At 48.9% G+C, this 25,245-nt stretch overlaps 1 protein-coding gene across 8 annotated transcripts in view; it reads left to right on the forward strand.

Annotated features, from left to right (window-relative positions):
• mid2 (midline 2) overlaps nucleotides 1-25,245 on the forward strand; it is an 88,066-nt gene that overhangs the window by 57,727 nt on the left and 5,094 nt on the right. For 6 of the 8 annotated variants that reach the window (XM_077021723.1, XM_077021721.1, XM_077021722.1 and 3 more), the window contains exons 3-9: nucleotides 3,105-3,170; nucleotides 4,355-4,450; nucleotides 8,612-8,719; nucleotides 11,865-12,013; nucleotides 12,535-12,662; nucleotides 12,828-12,971; nucleotides 18,874-19,035. In XM_077021723.1, coding sequence (XP_076877838.1) covers nucleotides 3,105-3,170; nucleotides 4,355-4,450; nucleotides 8,612-8,719; nucleotides 11,865-12,013; nucleotides 12,535-12,662; nucleotides 12,828-12,971; nucleotides 18,874-19,035 — 853 coding nt within the window. The remainder of the gene's footprint in view (nucleotides 1-3,104; nucleotides 3,171-4,354; nucleotides 4,451-8,611; nucleotides 8,720-11,864; nucleotides 12,014-12,534; nucleotides 12,663-12,827; nucleotides 12,972-18,873; nucleotides 19,036-25,245) is intronic. The other 2 variants (XM_077021727.1, XM_077021726.1) reach the window with 1 other exon arrangement.

Below are 25,245 nucleotides of genomic sequence, written 5' to 3' on the forward strand. Positions count from 1 at the left end.
TGAAACCGGAATGGCAAACCGACATCGTAAAGAGGGCAAAAAAACCCCACCATGTTAGGATCTTAACGCCGCTGCCTGGCCCTGGCTTAAACACAGCTAATGCAGACAGGACAAAATGAATCTTTCTATTTAATTAGGAGCTAAGCTCAGCACAACAGTAGCAGCTTCTCATTACAGCCGATGCATAAGTGTGCGTGTGTGTGCGTGTCTCTAAAGAGACGGTGTAGTACAGGCGTACTCAACTAAATTTGTCCGCGGTCCAATTTTGGCAGATACCTGTGCCCTGAGGTCCGGTGCGGCGGGGGTGGCGAACGTAAGTTGTTGAGGCGGGGGGGGGGGGGGGGGGGGGGGGGGGGGGGGGGGGGGTACGGTGCGCGAACGGTGGAGGTGTTTATACTTTCGCGAGCGTCACTGCAGTGTTCTCCGAAACGATAGGCATTTTGTCCGATACGATATGTGGTAGAAACACCCCTCAAAACAGGGGAATGAACATTTACCTGACCAATTTTAATGTTGCTATATGTTTCAGGTTTGAAAAGTGCTGGAATTTAGGTTAAAGTACTTTAAAATGCTTGAAATTGTAACTACTTGGTTTCACAACAAATAGCTGTCTGACTGAATAGTTCTCTTGTAATTAGGTTAACAAATACGAGCCTCTTGTAATTCCAGGACGAAACATGAGAGAACGTGAAGACGTGAAGATTGGGCGTTTTTTAAATAAACAACCATTAAATAATGTGATAAAAAAGCGAATTATTTCGAGTATATGTATAAATATTTAACTTAATTATGTTTAACATGCTGGGGAAATATTGAAATGGACCTTGAAAGTGACGTACAAGTGCTTTAATTCACCTTATAAAGGTGTATGAACCCTGAAAACGTGACTTTGTTCATTGCGCTGAAGCGCGGCGCAAAGTTACAAAATTCGAGAGATGCACGACCCTCTCGAACCGACAGCGCGCGAGACACTCGCGCACACGCGGAGCCACAGCGATTACGTCATTTTCGCCGCGCGGACCCTCGCGCCCGCTCGCGAAGCGTCAACCAGGCAGGCTTGTTGTAGAGCGGGGTGGCGAACGTAAGTTGTTGAGCGGGGGTGGCAAACGTAACACTCGTGACGGAGTGTTTTTTCAATAGCCCTGAAATAAATGCTACGGTTTTGTTTTGGTCCGTATCCAGTTAATCAGGAATGAGATTGGGTCCGGACAGGACTGCGTTCGGGTCCGGATCCGGACCGCGGTCCGCCAGTTGAGTACCCCTGGTGTAGTATATAATGGTCCTCTGAGCACCCTTCCCAAGCAGGCTCTGGTTCCTGACACATCGCTGCCCTGAAAGGTCTCTCGTTAGCGCAGCACGGAGAACACGGCTGCTTTCTGCATCTTCCTCTTTCTCACGCGGTCCCCTCAAATCGAGGGAGGCGGGCCAGAAATAATGAAACGCGGCCGCTTTGAAGCGCGCTCTTTCCCACGATGTGTTGTGGCCGCTAAGACGCTAGACGCATTAAGACCGCGGCTCCGGCTTGTGAAGTTACTAACCACCGACCCCGCGAGCGTGAACAGCACTGCAGCGAACCGTCAGAGATCATCAGGACTCGCTCAGCTGCGGCCAGGACGGTCCCGCCTAATTCCCTGCAACCATGCCAAGGGGTGTTTCAGGACAGTTAGTGGAGAGAGCTCACAGGGGCCGTTGTGATTGAGCAGGTGTGTAGACTGACGGAGAGGCCGACAGCATGTGTGTGTAAGGAGACCGGCTGAGGCGTGAGGCACGACTAGGGGAGTGTTACCTGGGAGTGTGTGCGATGATGTCACATGGGGATGACATAATGCGGGGGTAGCGGGAGGGGGGAGGGGTTGTGGCGAAAAACATTGTTCTGCAGAGGGGGATTCACTCACACTCACCGTCTGAGCCTCTCTCTCTCCCTCTCTCTCCCTCTCTCTCTCTCTCTCTCTCTCACTCTGTCTCTTTCTCCCTGTCCTTTGTTCAACCTCACTGTCTCCTCACCCTCTCTCTCATTCTCTCTCTCTCTCTCTCTCTCTCTCTCTCTCTCTCTCATTCTCTCTCTCTCATTCTCTCTCTCTCTCTCTCTCTCTCTCTCTCTCTCTCTCTCTCTCTCTCTCTCTCTCTCTCACGTTCTCTCGCTCCCCTCCCTCCCATCGTCCTGTAGGTTCCTCGCATGCTGGAGTCCCATCACCGCTTCCGCACTCTCTCTCAGACGTCCCAAAACGTCGTCTCCCCTTCACCCCCCCCCCCCTTCATCCCTGTCTTTTTCACGTCCTATCTCTCCCCCTCCGTCTCCGTCTGTCTCCACGTCCCTCAGCGAGCTCGCCTGCTCTTGCACGCCGCGCGGGCCGAGACTTTGAAGTCTGCTGTCTGCTTTAATGAGCGCGTCTCTGACAGGCGCTGCCTCGCCGCTGCGGCTCCGATCGGACCGAGGGCGCCACGGTGCCACTTCGCTCCAGAGAGCTCTTCCTCACTCACTCCCTCGCTCGCTTTCTTCTCAATCTACGTATGCCCTTTTATCTTTGTCCCTCCATCACTTCCTCACTCCTTCTCCCACAGCCTTTCTCCGTGTATCTCTCCGTCTCCCCCTGGCTCCAACCGGACTCCTGTCTAGCTCCTGCTCTCCTGGCTCTCCTGGCACGCTGTGTCCTGTCTGCCACCCCCAGGGAGGCGCTGCCTGGGTTTGATGTATAAATCATCCCCTTCTCATTCATCCTTTAATTAATGACCCCCATCTGTCCTCCACGAGCTACTCCGCATTTTAACGCGCCGTCGAGCTGAACGAACGCCTCTGCGCGCACGCCTGATGCAACGGCTCCTCCGTCAGTGTGTGTGTGTGTGTGTGTGTGTGTGTGTGTGTGTGTGTGTGTGTGTGTGTGTGTGTGTGTGTGTGTGTGTGTGTGGGCAGCCTGCCACAGAGCCACCATCTCCATCCCCATCGCCCAGGCGCTTCAGCTAGAGCCAGAGAGGGGTGGACCAGGCCCGAGCTGCTCCTACCCTAGTAAGAATGTGTGTGTGTGTGTGTGTGTGTGTGTGTGTGTGTGTGTGTGTGTGTGTGTGTGTGTGTGTGCGCGTGCACGTGCGTGCGTGTATGTCCATAGGCTTTTCAAGTGAGCCCTGGCAGAGTGTCTGAAGCTGTAATGGAAGCGTCAAAGACGAGTGCGGCGGTGAGTCCTGGCCTGCAATTGGCCGTCCGTGCCCGTGACGGGGTGGTGGGCGGAGCCCTGCAGAGGGGGAGGGCAGGTGGACAGAGCCCACTTCATCCTGCTTGCTTGACTGGCTGGAGTCCCGCAGTCCGTGTGCCCACTCTGGACTTGTGGCTGTTCCTGTTTGCCCCGTGTTGCCCTGCCTGCCCCTGTATCACCCTCCGGCTCGCCCGGTGGGGTCCACCCCATGCCATTTTTACTGGCCACCTCCTGGCGTGTGTCTCTCTCTCTCTCTCATCCTCTCACAGCAAGTGAGGAATGACTCTAGTCTAAGCGTGCACATAGCTGTGCTTTTATTTGGACTGACCAATCGCTTGTGTTGTTTCTTCATTTTGTTTTATTTTTGTGGGTAGGGTTTGTTTTTGTATGTTGCTCGTTTGTTTTTTAGGTTTTTGGTTAACGCATGCATAAATCTAGAAGTTGTCACCTTCCACAGCAGGGACATGTCACCAAGGTTCCATAAGCCCACATCGCATTTCTCTTTTCTCTCCTACTTTTTCAATCCAAATTAGTCACTGATGACAGAGAGAGTGGGCCTCTCCTGCAAGTGCCTTACAGTCTGCCACTTGGCACAGAAATTTCCAAATGGACAGTTTCTGGCAAACCGTGTTTTTCCGTGAGCATTTCTAATGGCGCGCTCCTCTGACTGCACGCTAGGCCCCGCCCCCCCGTCCTCCTCTGCAGGAATGTCTTTGTCCACGTCCCCTCACTTGTGATTACTGTGTGTCAAGTGGAACTAATTTGCTGTTATTTGCTTGTTTTGAACTCGTACTGTGTGGAATTTACGCTAGCGTCACACCACACCAGCGCGCAGCGACGTATAACTCAGCAAGGTGGTGTTTTAGTGTCAGCTGAGTATGGACATGGTGATTATATACATTCAGCTTGATGCAGAATCCCTATCAGCATAAATGAGGTGCATGTCGTAGATGAATAAATGCTATTCCATGAAAGTATATATATCAAAATGTTTAGTCTAACCTACAATTTAGAAAAACTACAAAAATCATGTAGTATTAGCCAAGCTGAACAAACCCATCATCGAATCCTTTTACTATATTAGTCAAAAAATGATGTTGTGTGATTTGGGGGGTTGGCTGCACTCTCTTGCCAATATCAATGCCACGTATTTCTCCTTCCAACAGCAAACCCTAGAGAATAACCTGACCAATCTGGTGAAGAGAAACGGCGAGTTGGAGAACCAGATGGCCAAACTCATCCAGATCTGCCAGCAGGTAGAGGTGAGTTCAGCCAAACGCCTGGTCCAGTATTCATCATCATCATCATCATCATCATCATCATCATCTGGGCCCAAATATGCTACTCAGTTTGATAAAAGACTACATTTCCTGGCCTATCCTTTTTACTGACAGTTCAGCTCTTCCGTTTCTGATCAAATGTAGGGCTGTATTTAAGCCTCATTTTCTGTGCTTGAGCCCTTTTGTAGTGTAATTATTCTCTGATTGTCCTTAAATACATTCAAAAATATTGGCGTAATAGGATCAGGATGGAACATATTTGTGAGGAGAGCTGGAGACGGCAGTGTCACAGATAATGATCATTACAGTGGGGCCCTTTTATATATGCCTATTTGTCGATGACCTTTGACCCTCCATTAGGAGTGTGGCTGTCACTGATGGTGTGAACCGCACCAGAGGTCTTTAGTTTTCTCAGCAGTGACTGCAACATGTCTCCTTCATTAGACAGTCACCCACGGACAGTTACAACTTCGCCTGTTTGTAAAATTGCTCCCCATACAGGAGGGGGAGAAAACTTGAAAAAGACTGTGGACAACCGCTGAGTCATATGAAACCCAATATTGTTGTGCAGTGTAATTTAATAGGGGCCTGAACAATAGATTGGGAAAAGTGAAAGCCATGTTGAAAAAAGGTCTGAATGGTAAACAGGAGAATTTGCAGTATTCTGCCTCTGTGATTCATGGCCAGTCAGATGAGTGTTATTACTCACAGGTGTTCATGAAATAAGCTGTTTTGTCTCTGGGTTTTTCAGTTGTTGTTTTTTTTTTTTTTTTTTTTTTTTGGGGGGGGGGGGGGGGGTTAACAATTACAGTTTTGTGATTACTGGGCAGACATACTCAGTGAAGTGTTTTGTAATTGCTTCAAATTTGAATGATGAGTTGAAAACATCTTATCAGCTAATTTTCATCTCATGGTAAAATATGATGGTTCTTTGTGATTTATGCTTTTTCATCTGTTCACACATCACATAGATAGACTATTGGTTTTACAAGGACAACTGCTGCTGGAGCGAACTGCCTTTTTTCTTACTTCTTAGCATCTGCATACTAAGATACTAAGCACACTATCTGTATACTCTCTGCATACTAATATACTAATGCTATCTGCATACTAAGATACTAATCATACTATCTGCATACGAAGATACTAAGTACATTATCTGCATACTAAGCTACTAATCATAATATCTGCATACTAAGATACTAAGCATATTATCTGCATACTAAGATACTAATCATACTATCTGCATAATAAGATACTAATCATACTATCTGCATACTAAGATACTAGTCATACTATCTGCATACTAAGATACTAATCATAATATTTGCATACTAAGATACTAAGCATGCTATCTGCATACTAATATACAAGTCATACTATCTGCATACTAAGATACTAATCATAATCAGATACTAATCATACTCTCTGAATACTAAGGTACTAATCATACTATCTGAATACTAAGATACTAATCATACTAAGATACAAGCTTCTCACCTCTGCTCTGGCTGTCTGCTTTACCGCGATGCATTCTAGAAACACCAGCTTTCTTAATAGATCCACTGGGTGACTTTGCTTGTATAATGATGGTAAGCAGATGAAGTCTGTGCCGAATAGTGTCGTGTCTTTTAAACAGGAGCTCTGTTCAGGCTCTCTGTGAGAACTACAGAGATATAACCCTAGAAATCCAGGCACGGCCCATTTGTCCTATTTATTTCAAGGGTGTAGTTAATTATTGAAGATTAAATGAGGCATAGTCCAAATTAATATAGAGGTTATGGGTAATATACGCTGGAGGTTTTTGGTGGCTAAGTATAGCCACTGCCCCGAAGCCGCATGTGAGTCACTGACTTCTGCACATCAGAACAAAGCAGCACTGCACACGTCACACACACACACACACACACACGAGTTTCACAGCTTTGGCCAACGCTGCACATTGACCAATATGAAGAGGCGTGAAGATATAAAGATGATCTATTTTATGACTGCGTGGTCGTCTTCCCTCCCCACTCCTATTGAAAGCAATAAGCAATAGCAAGATTTTTCAGTTGCTGTTTATTGTATTGAGCTTTTAGAATGCAGTGAATATTCACATATCTGTGTTTGTGCTATGAGTGTGGCGTTTAAATGAGCTTCACTAGAGGTTTGTCCCTACCACAAAATATTAAATAATTAGTCATAATGAGGGATTTAAGATGTACATCAATGAATCATGAGGGATGGAAATTAATGAAGTTTATGATGTCTTGACACCACTAATATGTTTTACGGTGTGTCAGCAGGGCTCCTCATGACATGGGCTTCAGTCTCGGTGGTACTTCTGTCTTTCCTAGAATAAAGAAAATAAGCTCAACAGGGATGCTAAGGCATGGGGGTTCGGAGACTCTGAATTCAGATTCTTCCAGCCTCCCCTCAGCAAAAGCGCAGACGCAGGGCTCGGAGGAGGCCTCACCCAGACTGTCAGCATGCACGAGGGCTGCTTTAATCAGCAGCAGTGTAAAAATGGGCCATGTGTCTCTCTCGCTGTCTCTCCCTCGCTTACTTGCTCGCTCCAGCTCTCTCTCTCTCTCTCTCTCTCTCTCTCTCTCTCTCTCTCTCTCTCTCTCTCTCACAGCACCACTGTTAAGATTGTACTCTCGCCCCGTGATGTGCCACGGTGGCGTTGGGCCCTGGCTCCCCATGCCTGCGGATCAGCCGATTATGCACACACGGAGTCTCGGAGATGCAGAGTCAGGCTTTGATGAGCGCGCCCGCAATCAGCTCCTTCTTCAGCGGGTTCCCTTCTGCCAGGCTGAAGTCTGAGAACACTCGGGCAGGGACCGGTGCTCAATCCGGCTTTAGAGAAAATATCAGAAACAATCCTGTTGGAATATAGTTCAAAACTGCGTCAGAATTACCCAAAGAGCCTTGAGACTTTGATATATTCCTAAGTTAATACACAGGGACATTGGTGGGGGGTTTTCAGACAGGAGACTGTTTTAATCTGGGACGCATGCTGACCCAGCCATGAGATAAATCTCTCCAAAAGTGGCCCTCCCAAAACATTAATCAGGTGCCTGCTAGCAGGAGCGTGGGTTTAGCAGTGGCACACATTAGAGGTGTCAGCGTGAATCAGCACCCCATAACAGGAGAGGCACGCCCACCCTGTCCCTGACTCCACTACAGTGCCTGTAGAGTCCTTAATATGTCCCAAGGACCCACGATTTGTTCAACTCCAGACTGGGAGAAGGAGAGCTTTCTCGGGGAATGCAAATGTGTGACCAGAGGGGAGAGACGTGAAAACGTCAAGGCTTTTTTTTCCCCCTTCCTTATCGCTGTGTCATCATTTGAAGGTCTGACTCAGCAGAAAAGCTTCTGTCAGTCAGGCTCCTCTATGCCTTTGGTCTGTTATCTTTTTCGACTGCCACCTTTTCCTAATAGGATTGAAGCTTGATGGAATTAATGTGTGTGTGTGTGTGTGTGTGTGTGTGTGTGTGTGTGTGTGTGTGTGTGTGTGTGTGTGTGTGTGCGCGCGCGCATGTGTGTGTGTGTGTGATTAACACAGCTTAAGTGGATCTAACGCGTGTAATGAGCTTTGGCTAAAGATTGGTATGTAGGGGGGAAATAAGGTCGAGGTCATGAATTGAGCCTTTGATAGAGAGTCACAACATCCTGTAATTATGAGACTATACAATAATCACACAGTGGTACATCCTCTATTACCAATGATCCACAGATCTACTGCCCTCTCGCAGCACAGGCAGAGTGCACACCGACATCTCCTCTGTGAGACCTCTTCTGCCCTTGATTGAACTAGACGTAGGGGGTCACACTGGATTACTTGTTCTCATAACATATTGTCTTCTTTATTGAGTGTTTTATTCCTGTTGTGATGTCCGGTGCTGACCCGAGGATGATGGGCACCCCATGAGTTCCTCTCGAGGTTTCTTCCTCATGCTCTTCAGGAGGTTTTCCTGGCTGCTGTTGACTTTGGCTTACTCACTTTGGGCTGACTGGGATGTCTGGGAAAATTCTTTATGACAACAGCTGTTGTAAAAAAAAAAAAAAGCTATATAAATACATTTGAGTTTGGATTTGAAAAGCCCGTCAGGCCGAGCTGCTCCAGAGCTGACAGCCTGTCCGTGCTCTCCCTCACAGGTAAACACGGCCATGCACGAGGCCAAGCTGGTGGAGGAGTGCGATGAGCTGGTGGAGATCATCCGCCAGCGCAAGCAGATCATCGCCGTCAAGATCAAGGAGTCCAAGGTACCACGGCCCACACCGTGTTCCCGACACGGCAGGACAGAGAGGCGGGCGGGAGGGTTTCGCTGAGGGCCGAGAGCTCCCGTTCATCTGGAAGGTTCTACCGTTGACTGACTTTACCAAAATCATGTTTCTTTCTTTTTAAGGGTATGTTTTATATTTGCAAATTGATGAATTTGCACTAAGAAAGGTTGGCCCCAGTGAAAGAATGAGGGTTACAGAAATGGGGGGGGGGGGGGGGGGGGGGGGGGGGGGGGGGGTTGGGCGCAGTAGGCTTGTCAGAAGAGTTCAGTTTCCTCCGTGACTTCAAAGCCCCAGCTGAGCTCGTTCCCCAGCAGGCTGTCAGAGCGCGGGCCCTGCGTGGAGCCGACAGCTCAGAGCGCACTCACACCCTTCATCACCAGGGGACGCCGGCGTGCCTGCCGCGTGGTTTCTGTCTGCCACGCCGGAAAAGCAGAACAGATAACCGAGGAGCCGCCCGATGATATAGACAAAGAAGCTGATGGGGGCGAGGGCGTGTGGGCGTGGGCGGGCGTGTTGGGTGACACGTGCCTCTAGAAGAGGCATAAGGCACTTTTGTAGCCTCTTCTGAGGCTGCTTTGTGACAGAGTCAGGAGAATTTGGCAGGTTTGTGTGGGTTTGGGAGAAAAGCGTTCTCTCGTTCACTCGTATTCATCTGCTTCCTTCCTCGGTCTGGGGGGCTCAGAGAGGCGGAGCGAAAAGGGGCGTGGGAGGAGTCAGGGGCTCAGGGAGGAGGGGCTCCTATGAGAATTCCCTTATCCAGCATCTTAGGAGAGTTGGTGCAAGGCAAAGCTAATCTCCATCAACTCAAATGGAAACAAGAAAGCCAGAGTTCTTGTTCCCCTCTGGGCTAACAGCAGTACCGCTTAAGATGTGTGTAGTACGCACCATAGGGCCAGCCTTGTCTCACAGCCTTTATGAGAAGCGAAGCTAAACGGGATGGCCTTCTGCAGTAGCACCATGGAACCATCGGGTGGCGCTCTGCCTGTTGTGTTCTTGCCTTGAAAGCAGCGTAATGGTTATCTTGGCTATTAGAGAGAGCATTTCCACATGCTCTTCATTGTCATTGGTAGGCTCCCTCTTGTGCTGCTGCCATTGTGTGAAACCCGCTGATCAGTTTGGGTCGGATCTGCTCGGTTGTGTTCTCTCCTGAGCAGTGGGCTCGGAGCCCCGCGTCTCTGGTCCAGCTCGTGTCCTGATAAGCAAGATGAACAAAGCTGTACGTACAATTGCTTTTAATGTCTGTGCGAGTGCACGTGACGCGAGCTCTCCTTCACAGTCTGACAGTACACACAGCCACCCCCACCCCACCCCCCCCCCCCCGGTCAGATGTGCTAATCCCTGACGCTGGCATCTAGCGTGTCTAGTGAGACTCGTCCGCGCGGCTGATCTCGGCAGGGATGAAAAGTGTGTGCGACGAGATTACGCTCCCTGTCCGTTCACCACACCCAGCAGTGTGAGGAGGCCTCAGAACCGCAGCTTTACCAGGGGCTTAGAGTGCCACAAACACCCCAGCCGGGGAACATCTGTAGGATTTACCCCACTCTCGTGGGCGTTTAGAGTAGTTCATGGCTTTCCTTGAAAATGAAGATGGCTTTTTATGCTTGTCAATTTGTTTTAATGCTGGCACTCAAATTGCCCAGCACTCTGGCAGTAAGGGACCCGGTCCAAACGGGACTTAAAGTCACAGTGCTAGACTGAGGGTTTTCTTACCCAGTGTGCTGGAAAGCAGTTTTCTGACTTATGACTCGTTAGATGAGTGAAATGAGTTAAAATGTCACTGTGCATTATGTCACTTCTCCTGTCCTGTCTCACTTGTCATCATTCTTGTTGCCTGAGGTAAAGGAAATGTGTTGCTCAAACAACACAGCGTTCCCACTTTTGCAAAAAGATAAACAAATTTGATAAAGAATCTCTTAGTTAAGCAGGTCTGAGGTGTGTTTACATTGAATGCACTTAGGCTGTTTGCTCACTTTTCCCCACAGTGTATTTTTAAAAAGAACGGAGGGGGGGAGAGGTGAGAGGGATAGAGAGGGATCAGGAGAGGGAGAGACAGAGGGAGGGAGACGGGTAGAGGGAGAGAGAGAGACGGGTAGAGGGAGAGCGAGACAGGTAGAGGGAGAGACGGAGAGAGGGGGGGAGAGGGAGAGAGAGACGGGTAGAGGGAGAGAGAGACAGGTAGAGGGAGAGCGATAGAGACGGGTAGAGGGAGAGACAGAGAGAGAGGGTGGGAGAGGGAGAGAGAGACGGGTAGAGGGAGAGCGATAGAGACGGGTAGAGGGAGAGCGATAGAGACGGGTAGAGGGAGAGAGAGACAGGTAGAGGGAGAGACGGAGGGGGGGTAGAGGGAGAGAGAGACGGGTAGAGGGAGAGCGATAGAGACGTGTAGAGGGAGAGAGAGACAGGTAGAGGGAGAGACGGAGGGGGGGGGGGGAGTGAATGAGTATGAGGCTCCATTTCTACAGACTTGGACAAGGCTCATGTTTTCATCAAGAGAACAATGCTAGACAGTTTGTCTAGGCAGAGAGGTGCGACAGGACGACGTTATCTGCCTGCTCAGAGCCTCTACAGGAAAGTGATGTGTCTCAAATTAAACATTTATATCTCACCATAGTGTCACTGTGAGAGCATGCACATCTCTTGTGATGAGAAATAAGGCCATTTATAAATAAAATGGTACAGTTTGATGAGAAGCACATGTTTTGTGGGTATTGGGTGAAAATATGTTTTAAACATTAGTAACCTATCACTGTATGGATCTTTTTAAACCATGAGTAAGGTAAAAACCTGAATGGTAACCGGTTCCACTGTTGCCCTGGAGCTTACAGTGCCTTTGACTGCTTATAGTGGCTCGGGATAAGTGAGTGTCAGTGTGCTTTTGATTAAAAGCTGCGCCAAGACATTTCACTGCACACACTGGAAGACTGAAATGTCATCTGTAACATTTCAGCACTATATGACAGTGCGTGTCATGACAAACATTACCGCTTGACAGAAATATCATGGGGTTGTCGTGTGAAAGTGAAGTAATATATGGGGTGTTTGTCTGGGGTGTGTGTGCGTGTGTGTGCATGCATGTGTCCGTGAATGTGTGTGTGTGTGTGTGTGTGTGTGTGTGTGTGTCCAGGTGATGAAGCTCCGTAAGCTAGCTCAGCAGATCGCTAACTGCCGGCAGTGTCTGGAGCGTTCCAGTGCTCTCATTTCCCAGGCTGAGCAGAGTCTGAAGGAGAACGACCACGCCCGCTTCCTCCAGACAGCCAGGAACGTGGCGGAGAGGTGAGGCCCTCCTCCGTCGTCCCGCCGGTTCCCACGTCCCGCTCAGCGGGACCTGCGTGCGGGATGTGCAGAGCTCTCCCTGTCATCAGCACAGGGAGAGCCCTGTATCCTGGAGCGTCCTGTCAACGCTTTCTGTCTCGCAGCCCTGTGATTTATCCTGCCTCTCCCCCCCCCCCCCACCCCCCCACGCCAGCACCATGGTGAACCTGCTCTTCGCAAGGGTCACAGTCATCCCTGCTGAAAGTGTCGCTTTTGTACTTTAAAGAGTCGTGCTCTACATGGGTTCTGTTGTCTGCTTTTGTTGTTTTTACTTCAATATATCACCACACACACACACACACACACAAGTGTACAACAGTGATCGTGACTGCCGTTTATGATCTCCATCAGTAGTGTAAGTTGTTCTAATTGTGCTCTCAGACGCTCCCCTAGCAGGCTGTCATGGTGAGAGCTCGGGCTAAATAAAGCACACTGGAGAGCCACCCCGCACACCACTCTCTCCCTCTCTCGCCCATCACCAGGGTTGCCATGGCCACCGCCTCCTCGCAAGTTCTCATCCCAGATGTCAATCTGAACGAGGCCTTTGACAATTTCGCCCTCGATTTCTCCCGAGAGAAGAAAATCCTGGAGGGTCTAGATTACCTAACGGGTAAGTGAGAAGCGTAGACGTACTCAGGGGGGAGGGGCACCGACGGCACAAATCCTTCACAAGTTCAGCCCCTCGGGGCTTTAGCCCAACCTGGATTATTCCTGGGGTAATCTGATATCTCTGAGGCAGTAAAGCCCTATTCATAGCGCTGCTCTTGGTTTACAGCACCTAATCCACCATCCATACGAGAGGAGCTGTGCACGGCCTCCCACGACACCATCACCGTCCACTGGACCTCCGAGGACGAGTTCAGCGTCACGTCCTACGAGCTGCAGTACACCATCTACACGGGCCAGACCAACTTCATCAGTGAGGGCCGCGTGTAACACACCCACCCACACACACACCCCCACTCCACTTCACATCCTTTTCTGTGTGTACTCTCACCACCTACACTGTCTGCACTGTACCAGTAGAATAGGTATTGAGGTCACTGTCCAAAATTAGAAATGTGAGGCACTACAGCAGGGAATGTGCAGTACAGGGTAAGATCGCGCATTGTGTGAGCTGGAGTCCAGTGGTGTGCTTTCTCTGCCTGCGTGCCATTATGTAACAGAGCCTCTAGTAAGACCCGCTTTCCAGAGGGCTAATAGCTGACACATTCCCCTTCCTGCTTCTAAAATGCACTTGACTTCCGATAAATGATTTAGGACCGCCTACATGCCGGACCTTCTGCCATACCTTTCATTAATGCGCAAAGAGGCGAGGTCCTGCTGGAGCGGATGAAAGCAGTGACATCTCCACACTTGATCTGCTGGGGATCCTGGCAGAAGGAGCCGCTCTGTGTGAGCTGGAGAGAGTGATAGCAGCAGCCAGAGCAGGAGGAGAGTGTTGAAGTGGCACTCAAACAGCACCACCTGAACATGTGCTCTGTCGCTCTCTCACTCTCTCTCTCTCTCTCTGTTTCTCTCTCCCTCTGTCGCTCTATCGCACGCACGCACACTGCCTCCCTCTGTCTTTTTATGTCTGACACTGCCCCTGTTCCCTTCTCTCTCTCTCTCTCTCTCTCTCTCTCTCTCTCTCTCTCTCTCTCTCTCTCTCTCTCTCTCTCTCTCTCTCTCTCTCTCTCTCTCCTCTCGTTCTACTTCCATCTCCCTCCCTTTCTCTCCTCCTCTCCCTCCCTCCCTTTCCTCTTCTTACCTCTCTCTCCTCTTGATCTCACTCTCTTCTCCTTCCTTCTCCCTCCCTCCCTCTCTCTGCTGGTACGAGCCCCAGTCATCTTGTCACAGTGGCACAGAGAGAGGGATATCTTACAGCCTTTGATAGCCTGTGAACCCAGGGAGCGCGACCGCTACTACTACAGCATCCGCAGAGAATACGCAAGCAAGGCTGGAGAAACGGAGAGCGAGTCTTTCCTCGTAGACTGATGACTTTTACCAGCGCGCTACAGCCGAGACAGCGGAGTCTCTGGCTGGTTATCGCTAGCACTTTCCACACTGTCCCGCGAGACGAGAAACCCTTCACATTGCTTTCGGCTCGGCTTGGTTTCTTCACTGATACCTTTCAGTTTGAAGCCACTCGCCGGAGATAGGCCACAACTCCTATATTCACAAGCTTAAACTGATATCCAAGCACGCGTTTGGCACTTTGCGTCGACGGAAATAGCTTGCAGATGATGTGTTCTCTGAGGTTTTCTGAGCTGAAGGTAGTGTCACTTAGTTTTATGCTCTCTTCTTACCAAGTAGATTATATATTGAATGGGATTCAGAGGAATGAGGTATGAAGTGATTTGGCCTGCTGTTACTAATCGCGTGTATTGTAATGCTAAGAAGTTGATAGCAGACCCACTAGAGCTCTTTTGAGCTCCTTGCTTCTTTTTCTCCACTTGCGAAAAAATAATCGAACCCTGGCGAAGGATTCTGATCCCTCTGTGCCAAACACCCAGCTTATGGCATGCAAAATAGCAATACCTGTACCTCGTCCTTGTGTTCACCCCCTGTATATGCAATTACACGTTTGGCAGAATCACAGACACCCCTTGGAGGCTAATTAAAAAGTAGCCATCGCAGCCAGACCTCGAACTAATAAGTCTGGAGTGGAGAACGGCGTGTTCCTGCTCCTTGTTAAGATCCCGCGCCATTCCCGCTGCACGGTTCCCGCCGTTCCCGCTGGTCGGCCACTGGTGCAGCCAGCCACGGGTCCTGCTGCCGATCCAGGTCCATCCACTGCCCATCGAAGATGAGGTGACAACCATCACGGGCTGTTCAGCGATCCAGACCGGCATGCTAATCCGGTTCGGACGCAGCTGGCCTCACAAGACCGCCCAGGGGAAACCCATCCAGGAAGTCTGGGCATGGCGAGGAGGGCTGTGGAGGTGTGGTGGGGGTGCGGTGGAGGTGCGGTGCGGGTGCGGGTTGGTCACGACGCAGCAGGTTGACTCTGCCGGAGCTCAGGCGCGAATAGGGGTCTCACAGAAAGGCATAGCTGTCTGTTCTCACCGCAAAATAAGGAACTGAAACAGAAGACATCCCGAGGTGAGGGAGGCCGGCGAAATCACACAGGCGCTGGAGCAATCAGTGAGATCAGCATGGAGCTGGCCAGTGACTCGCGTCTCAGGGTTAATCACGCTTGTTATTCTGACCTCTTACCATGTGACTCTTCGTCCACTCTCCAGTGTGCTCTAGTGGAGTCAGTGCACAGCACACGGGAGAGAAAATATACAGTGAAATTCCCAGTGATGCATTAACCCCTTCAGAGCTGGACACAAATGACACAAATCTCCCAGCTTTTTATTCCTGCTGATTTCCAGCATTGCACATCACACATGAGCACACCAGTCTAATAATAAATATGAGCAAAGCAAAACATAGAATATTAATGGGATTACTGACAGTCTCACTGGCTGTGAATGTTATTGCTTAGGGACTACCAAGCTCCGTACAGAAATGTTATCTGTTAATGCTGAAACATTTTAGGGAGAAGTGTGTTGTGCGGTGATGGTTGAGATGAGTAGACTCCAGGATCATTATAAAGACTTGGCTGTTTAATTACGACCTCTTCATGTGCGGCGTTTAGGTTTGTTAGAAGGAGAAACCATCGAAGATCTCCTGCCACGTAACACATTTTTTATATCCGGGCTGTGTGTCTTAGGTAGAGCCGAAGTGGGAGGTCTGCTCCTCAAATCTTTCCCTCAGGTGTGCTAATTTTTCATGGCGGTGTGCGGCAGGTCGGTCAGCGCAGGGCTCTGCTGCACGGCGAATTGCAGCCTCCTTTCGTCAAACATCGTGCTGCCTCCAGCCCTCGATAAAACCAACTGGCGTCTTCATAGAAAGCACGGGTGTTTCACTAGGTGGACTTTGTGTTCCCTAAAAAGTGCTTCACAGCTTTCATTCTCGCAGCCTCAGACAATCTGTGAAGACAGACAGTCTGTGAAGACAGACAGCTGTGAAGACAGAGAGCAGCATGGAGGTATTAGCTAAACTTAAATCAGTGAAGTGTTTCAGTTATTCAGTAATAATTTGGGCCATAACATTCTTATTTGAGCAATAAAACGAAACATAAAAAAATAATAATTCATGTTACTGACTATATAATTATGTTCATCTACACAACCAGAATGCACTCGTAAAAAAAAATAAAAGTAATAGCTTACGTTATCTTGGAATTGATTGTAAATAACTTTGCTATTTTAACTGAGTAAAAGTAATACATTGATTTTATTTCATATAGTATGTTGAGCATGTCAACTTTACATTTTTGTAAATGAAGCATACTTTAGTATAATAATGGTCATGTTCTTCAGTTTTATACTTATTAGAACTCCTAATATATACTGGTTGTTAAAAACACATTTGCTCGGTCCACGTGCTCTTTAGTAAACATGAGGATGGCACCAGCCTGCCTCGTTTTCAGCCTGGGGAACCCCCCGTCGAAGTGCCCAGGAGGGGCTCCGAGGTTCTGTCAGCCCGTTCATATTCGCATGAACTCACCGTCCCAGTTTGAAGTCGCTCTGCTCTGTGCGGGCTGCAGGGAACCGGTTCCTTGCTTACCTACAGTACTACTGGCCACAGACTCTGCCAACACATGCTGCTTTGTGCTAGTGATGTTGCTAAGCTGGGTTTTAGAGAACCGCAGCTAAGAACAGGATGACGTTGTGGATCGGTGCCACCCGGGCTGGACGCCGTGGGTCGGTGCCACCCGGGCTGGACGCTTCTGACAGATTTCCTGAGGCAGGTTTGACTCTATTCACTGAAGTCTGTGGAAAAAAACACAGTGTGCATATCTGCAAACAGTCATGATGACTCTTCCATATGTAGACACGGGCCTAGGTGCACGTGGGTACAAACGGAAGCGTAATCTGCACTCAAGGACACACACACACACACACACACACACACACACACACACACAAGCACACACACACACACACACAAGCACACACACACACACACACACAAGCACACACACACACACACACAAGCACACACACACAAGCACACACACACACGCACAAGCACACACACACACACAAGCACGCACACACACACACACACACAAGCACACACACAAGCACGCACACACACACACACACACAAGCACACACACACAAGCACACACACACACACACACACACACAAGCACACACACACACACAAGCACACACACACACACACACAAGCACACACACACACACACACACAAGCACACAGTTGCAGCATCAAAGGCTGTTCTGGAGTCGCTGACAGGGGCAGGAGCAGTCCTGTACCCCCTCATATGTTGCCTCATTTTTCTCCACCCTTTTATCTGCCCCCAGACACCCTCACATACGCACGCACACGCTCAAAGACTCTGGCAGCCCTGTTTGTGCTGCCGGCTTCCCTTCCAGTGCTACATTCACTCTCATGTGTTTCTTTTTGAAGTCTCTTTTCAAAACAACACGCAGCAGTATCAATAATATAAACCTCATACTTTATCCATAGTAGTTTATCATTAATAAAAACTACATATAGTACTCAATAGCAACAGTTTTAGCCAACATCACATTTATTATTTGCAGTGGAAATTTTTTTTCTTCCTCTAGTGTGTGTGTGTGTGTGTGTGTGTTTGTGTTCATTAGGAAATATTGATGAAAAATTTAGAGATGATTGTGAATTTTTTGTGTTTATTAATTAAAGATAATTAAAGATAATTTGCCTCTAACTCTCCTGCACTACTGATTCTCTTCACTAGGCCAGAGTGTCTGATAGGGTTACAAGTGACACTTATATGTGCAGCCGTTGGTCGAATTATTGTCTTTGCCAAAGGGAGGATTTAAGGTCCAGTGTAAAGCTTTGCTTTCTTCAACCATAGACCAGTTGAGTGTGCTGAGGGAGATGACGGGTGAGTCAAGGTGCCCTCTCATTGTTTCTGTTCAAATGAGAGTGTGTGTCCGTGTAAACTTAGCTGTGTGGTCTAAGTTTAGACGTTTAGACACATTTAATTTCAGTGGCTTTGAAAGTGAGCGCGCTAGTCTCTTTGGCTACCATGTTGTGATTATTCAGTGGAAGGCAAGTCTTCTTGTGTCACACACACACACACACACACACACACACACACACACACACACACACACACACACACACAATGGGGGTTCTGGCACTGTGATTCATGTATGTGTATTGATGTTCCCTGGAGATACATTGTAGAAATCCTCTCACCATGAGATGTGTGTGTGTGTGTGTGTGTCCATTTGTTTGTGAAGCTCTGTTCGCCTGAGGCACACGTCCCAGAAACCCACCGGGACCGATCCATATATCCACATCACATCTGTGAAACAGGGGCTCAGGTTAAACTGCAATAACCCTGTCAGCAAAGATGGGCGTCTTTTGTTTCTCACTGTGAGATGCACCTTTTTCTCAGGGCTTTCGCTGCATATATCACTCGCTACAAGTGCATAGCAGTGTGTGTGTGTGTGCGTGCGTGCGTGTGTGTGTTGGATAAATGATTGCAATAGTAAGGTGTGCACATACTATGAAATACCACATCCACAGTTTTGGAGTGAGAGTGGTGCATTAAAAAGGTTGGAGAAAAAAATGATGTGATAGACACATTTGGAAGAACAAGGATTGTCCATCTTTTATATCTGCTAAATGTACCAGAACAGCACAAGTACTGAATCTAACTGTAGTTTATGTTCACGCAGTTAGGAGTGAATGATCAGTTGAGATGCTGTGGTTTCAGACTGCTGTAACCCACAGTGTGCCCCTCTGTAACCCCCTCCCTCCCTCCCCAGGCCTCTATAACTCCGTGGACAGTTGGATGATCGTGCCCAACATCAAGCAGAATCACTACACCGTGCACGGCCTGCAGAGCGGCACACGCTACATCTTCTTCGTCAAGGCCATCAACCAGGCAGGCAGCCGCAACAGCGAACCGGCGCGCCTCAAGACCAACAGTGAGTCACACGTCAGCCGCAGGGCGCCAAACCGGCTCAGCTAACGAACGAGTCTTGGGCGTTGGGCAACACATCTTAGCCAATGAGCAGCTGAGAGGAAATTCAGAAGTGTGAACTCACACAAGCCTTAGGCTACGTTCACACGCCAGGCAAACGTGGCCCAACTCAGATCTTTTTCTTTATATATGACACACGTGTTCATCTGTGTGGAGTTGTGAACTACAAAGACACGAGTCTGACCGTTTCTGTGCCAATTTTGGATACTTTCATATGTGGTACTGAAATCCCATACGTGGCAGTGCACCTCAGTTTGAACACACAGGTTTGAAATCATATGACTCCTATATCAATCCAACTCGACATTTGTCATAATTTGGAGTGTCCATGGTGGAAAGATGGACAACGGTGAGGGAGGATTTCAATGGCAGTGTAGTAAGGTATCATACCTCATACACATTTGACATGATGTTTTTGCACAAACGAAAATAGAAGGCACTTATCACAACTGTTGCTGTGTCCTGAGAGTTTTAGAAAGAAATGTGGCGCTGTGAGAACTTGCAGAACTTACTGCAGTCTCATAATCTTGGCTTCTTTCAGACCTTCGTCCTCACGATTCTTAGTTCTCACGATTCCCATTCCTCACGATCCCTCATCCTCAAGATCCCTCATCCTCACGATTCCCATTCCTCACGATCCCTCATCCTCACGATCCCTCATCCTCACGATCCCTCATCTTCACGATTCCCAGTCCTCGCGATTCTAAGTTCTCACGATCCCTCATCCTCACGATCCCTCATCCTCACGATTCCCAATCCTCGCGATTCTTAGTTCTCACGATTCCTCTTCTCCATGATAATTCATTTCCTTTTTTGTTTCCTGTTTTCCTTCCATTAACTTGAAGCTATAGTAGCTGTTACTGTGGATACCAGCACAACACCAGTTACCACACACACAATACCCGCACAACACCAGCTACCACACACACCATACCAGCACAACACCAGCTACCACACACACTATAATAGCACAACAGCTACCACACACACAATACCAGCACAACAACCAGCCGTGTTAAGAAGTAATGATGTCTGGTCATCAGTAAACCTGTGGTCAGAAACTGACCAGTGATAAATAAAAGGACACGGTGTGGTTGGATTACGATCAGATTGCTCAAACCGCATTCGCAGGTGATCAGAGACCGATCTTGACCACATTTAACACGACTGCAAACAGAATGCGTTTTCGTTATCCGCATACAATTACGAAACTGAAATCCATCTGCTGAGTGCTTCTCTCTGGTGTGCAGACGTGGTGTTCTAGTGTTCCTCCAGGTAATTTACTGCTGAACACTGCAGAAATGAATGCAGCTACAACCCAGACCAACAGAAAGTGGCTGCCTGCTTAAGACGGGTTCTCCTGGATTTGAGAGCATTTAGTACACTGGTTGTAGTGAATGAGAAACCATATTTACAGTAGGAAGTAAAACAAAGTATATGATGTTGTGCTTTCTACACAGGTGTGAAGTCATCTGGTTACATTGGAGAGGCCGTGTAAATAGAATCTAGCCACAGTTAATCCTGATTGTATCCGGACATGAAACACATGTCAATATGAGGTGTAAACAGGCCTAATAATGTCCCTAATGAAGTGGGTGGAGCCTGTTGTACCAGTGCTGTTTATACACTAAACTCAAGATGTCTGCAGGCTCATGTGTCTTTGAGGGCTGGAAATGCAGACAGCCTGCCGTGCACCAGACACTCGCTTGCTTAATCACTGTACCATCAGTGGCTGGCAACTCTGCATAATAATAATGGTACAATTCCTCTGCGTGCGTGTGTGTGTGCGCGTGTGTGTGTGTGTGTGTGTGTGTGTGTGTGTGTGTGTGTGTGTGTGTGTGTGTGTGTGTGTGTGTGTGTGTGTGTGTGTGTGTGTGTACAGGTCTTTCACCTACATGGTCACACTTCGCACTGGCCTCTCTAGCCCAGAACTCAATCACATTACAAACCACCCATGTGCAGTGCACTGGCTGACACCAGTCAGATGGATTACTGTATCAGAGACTTCCCGCCACCCTCGGGGGTGAAGTACAGGCTATCTGGAAGCAGCAGTTAAGACTTCATCCTCCCATCTTCTCCTCTTCATCCTCCCATCTTCCCCTCTTCATCCTCCCATCTTCCTCTCCGTTTCTCTCTGCCTGAGTTATCACCCCCAGAGGCTCAGTGTCTATCAACCTTTCTCTCTCTCTCTCCCGTCCCTGCTGACCGGACCTCTTCTCTTCCTCTGTCCTTCTCTCCCTCTCTGATCCTCTCTCTCTACCTTTCCCTGTTATACCTCCTCAAGGTATTTGGTGTCCAACGTCCTTTCTCCTTCTCTCTCTCTCTCTCTCTCTCTCTCTCTCTCTCTCTCTCTCTCTCTCTCTCTCTCTCTCTCTCTCTCTCTCTCTCTCTCTCTCTCTCTCTCTCTCCATCTCTCTGGTTCTCTGCTCCAGTGAGAACTCTTGCCGTAACACGCCGCACCAGTAGTGGACTTAGGTGACTTAGGTGAGCTTCGTGAGAGCTGTGACGAATCGTAGCACCGCCGGCTGCGCCCAGCTGTGATGGGGCCAGCAGTGCTGTGTTATACCTGGCAAGTTGCTCAAGCAATAAAGCCCTGCAGTGTAGCAGTGATTCTGTGTCCTCATCAGCTCCGACACCTCTACACACACATGCCACGCACACTTCCTTTGTCTGCCTTATAACAGGCAGTCGACACGTTTGGCCTGGGATTCTGGATGCGGTTCACAGGCTGGATTGGCACAGCGTGTGAAATGTTGAATTGCAACCACTTTGCCTGGCTGGCAGCTTTCATGGCAAAGACAGACATTAATTGGAGCAGGAGCAAAGACCTGTTGTAGGTACCAGAGCGTACGTCCAGCCCAGCTGGTGCACGAGGACGGGTGTGTGTGCCAGAAACGCTGCCCCCTCTAGTGCATGCAGACCCGCCAGATCGTCTGGCCAAGGCCGACCCCCCCAGCTGTGCCTCCTGTGTCAGATGACTACATGCAAATTTGTCATTTGTTTTGATGCTCGCTTCATACACACACACACACACACACACACACACACACACACACACACACACACACACACACACACACACACACACACACACAGAGCCCCACTGGCTTCTATTTAAAGCCATTTACATAAGCTCTTCCTGTTTGATACAGAGATTGAGAGCAAGCTTACTCACTAACTCACTCTCTCTCTCTCTCTCTCTCTCTCTCTCTCTCTCTCGCCACTCCTCCACCACATCATCTCCCCATCTCTACCCCCCGTGCAGCGGCTGTGATCTCCCACCTGTAATTAGCCAGAAGCATGGCTGCTGGCAGCCCGGGCTTTGAAGTGCCGCCCTCTGCTGAGTAAAGCTGGTTGGAGATGAGCTGTGCGTGTGCAGCACACGGGACTGTGGCTTCCCTGTCGCCGCTGTCTCCAGTCTACCCTGCCATAACCCTGCCCCCCCCCCTACACACACACACAAACACACACACTCAGTGCTGCTGGGGCTAACATGACAGCACGCCGTAAGAGCAGCAGGGCTGGAAGGGGGAGGAGAGCGGAGTGACAGCCTTTTTGCAGCTGTGTGCAGCTGAAATCAAAGTTTGGTACAAGCAGCTCAGACGTGGTAATGGGGTCAGTCGTAGAGGCCGGAGCGCGTCCCGAAATGCAGGTGGCCGGGTCAGGAAGGCTGCAGCGCCTTGGCAGGCTCACTGGAGAAACCTGCTTAGCGTCTCTCTTCTGCCCTTTCTTGAAGAGATGCTCGAGGGACTCTCACAGGCTGGGACTCTGCCAGTTGCCTTTAGTTATGCTGTGAAAATCTTTTCCATGTTTGAGATTGCAAACCACAGATGAGTTCCAGTTTTGGTCCATTTAGGAAATGCGGTGTTAGTTTTTCTATCCAGCTATGCAAAAGCATCCTTTCTATTTATTCAGTTGAATTGTGGACCTTGGTTCAAGTATTATTTTATTAAATTGACCACGTAATCTGGTCTAGTGTATTCAACTGTGCCTCATTAAATTTTTCCCAGTGTTTAAACACTCAGCAGGATAATGTGACGCATTGCAGGACCTTCCAGTAAGTTCAGGTCAGAATCACTGGACTGTTCCTTCAGTAGTTAAGACCCCTGTCATCCTTTAAGGATGGAGAAAAGATGAGAAGCTGTATAGGGAGTCAAAACCCCCAAACCCTAAATACAAACACTAACAGAGTAGCAACAATGGCTTTTTCACCATCATCCTACAAAATATGGAGAGCTAGAGAAAGAGACTGAGTGTGTATGTGCAGGAAGGTGTGGCCTGCTCGTGCATGTCTGTGCTTCATACGTAGATACTCCCTTCCTCTTTTTAATCAGAAGAGTGTGTGTGTGTGTGTGTGTGTGTGTGTGTGTGTGTGTGTGTGTGTGTGTGTGTATGTGTATGTTTTATAGGTTAGCCCTTGCACTGTTTAATCAGCAGCACCATGGCTGGTGATTGAACATAAAACCGATATGAGAAATATCACATGGCACTCCACCCCTAGGGTAGCCATGTTTACTTGTTGTTAAAAGGTCTCTGAATAATATTTACTTATCCAGCATGCCACTGATGTCCCTGGAATTGGCAGCAGTCCCCCCCCCCCCCCCCCTCAACCTCCCTACTCTCCCATACCCTACAAACAACCCCCACCCACCCCACTCTCCCATACCCCACAAACAACCCCCACCCACCCCACTCTCCCATACCCCACAAACAACCCCCACCCACCCCACTCTCCCATACCCCACAAACAACCCCCACCCACCCCACTCTCCCATACCCCACAAACAACCCCCACCCACTCCACTCTCCCATACCCCACAAACAAACCCCACCCACTCCACTCTCCCATACCCCACAAACAAACCCCACCCACCCCACTCTCCCATACCCCACAAACAACCCCCACCCACCCCACTCTCCCATACCCCACAAACAACCCCCACCCACCCCACTCTCCCATACCCCACAAACAACCCCCACTCTCCCATACTCCACAAACAACCCCCACCCACCCCACTCTCCTATACCCCACAAACAAACCCCACCCACCCCACTCTCCCATACCCCACAAACAACCCCCACCCACCCCACTCTCCCATACCCCACAAACAACCCCCACTCTCCCATACTCCACAAACAACCCCCACCCACCCCACTCTCCCATACCCCACAAACAACCCCCACCCACCCCACTCTCCCATAACCCACAAACAACCCCCACCCACCCCACTCTCCCATACCCCACAAACAAATCCCCCCCCCCCCACTCAAGCGATCACTGCTGGGACATCACTGCTGTGTGAGGTTGGCCGAAATGACCTCAGGCCGAGGCTGACCTCAGCAGGACATCACATGGATCGCTGTGATGTTCTGATTTCAAATCATGTTGCACAGAGCCTTTCATGCAATATTGATCAGAGTCTGCCAGCAATAACTTTTAGTCTGCATTCTTCTAATCAACATGCCTCGCTGTTCTGATCAGAGCTCGCATGTTTGGAAGCGTCTTTGGAATTCTGCAGATAAAGAGTAGATTAGAAATGGAAGACGATGTTTTGACATCTGGGCTGGGTTTCCCAAAAACATCGGAACACAAAGATGAGCTTCAGATCGTAGAGTATGCATGAAACACTCTCTCTCTTAAGATGATCTCAGCACTACGGTGAAACTAGCGGGAAACTAGGCCTACATCTGCTTGGTGTGTGTAGTAACTACTGAGTAGCACACGCCGTTTGTCACATGAGAATTCTGCAATCATTTAAGATTTACAATGATTGAGAATTACAGCCATATCCATGATCCTAACCCACATAAGCAGAAGATTTGACATAAACCAGTCCCAGCACCTAACACTGAAATAGCAAAATGTTTAGCACATTAGTGACATTTCTAAGGTGTCAGTGTTTGACAGCAGCTGTCAAATCTAGAAGCCGTGTTATTAGTCAGGCTGGTATTTTCACTTCAGATTTTCCACATCTGAGGCATATGGTTGAGTTACCAAAGGCATCATTTGGATATGTTAGTCTAATTAGAAAAGAATTGGAGAAAGATGAACAATGCATGCTGCAACTGCAACTGTTCATGTAGCGGTCTATTCTGTTCATGTAGCGGTCTGTTCTGTTCATGTAGCGGTCTGGTCTGTTCATGTAGCGGTCTG

This window comes from Brachyhypopomus gauderio, chromosome 11, assembly GCF_052324685.1.
Source record: "Brachyhypopomus gauderio isolate BG-103 chromosome 11, BGAUD_0.2, whole genome shotgun sequence".
In the NCBI taxonomy this organism is placed as follows: Eukaryota; Metazoa; Chordata; class Actinopteri; order Gymnotiformes; family Hypopomidae; genus Brachyhypopomus; species Brachyhypopomus gauderio.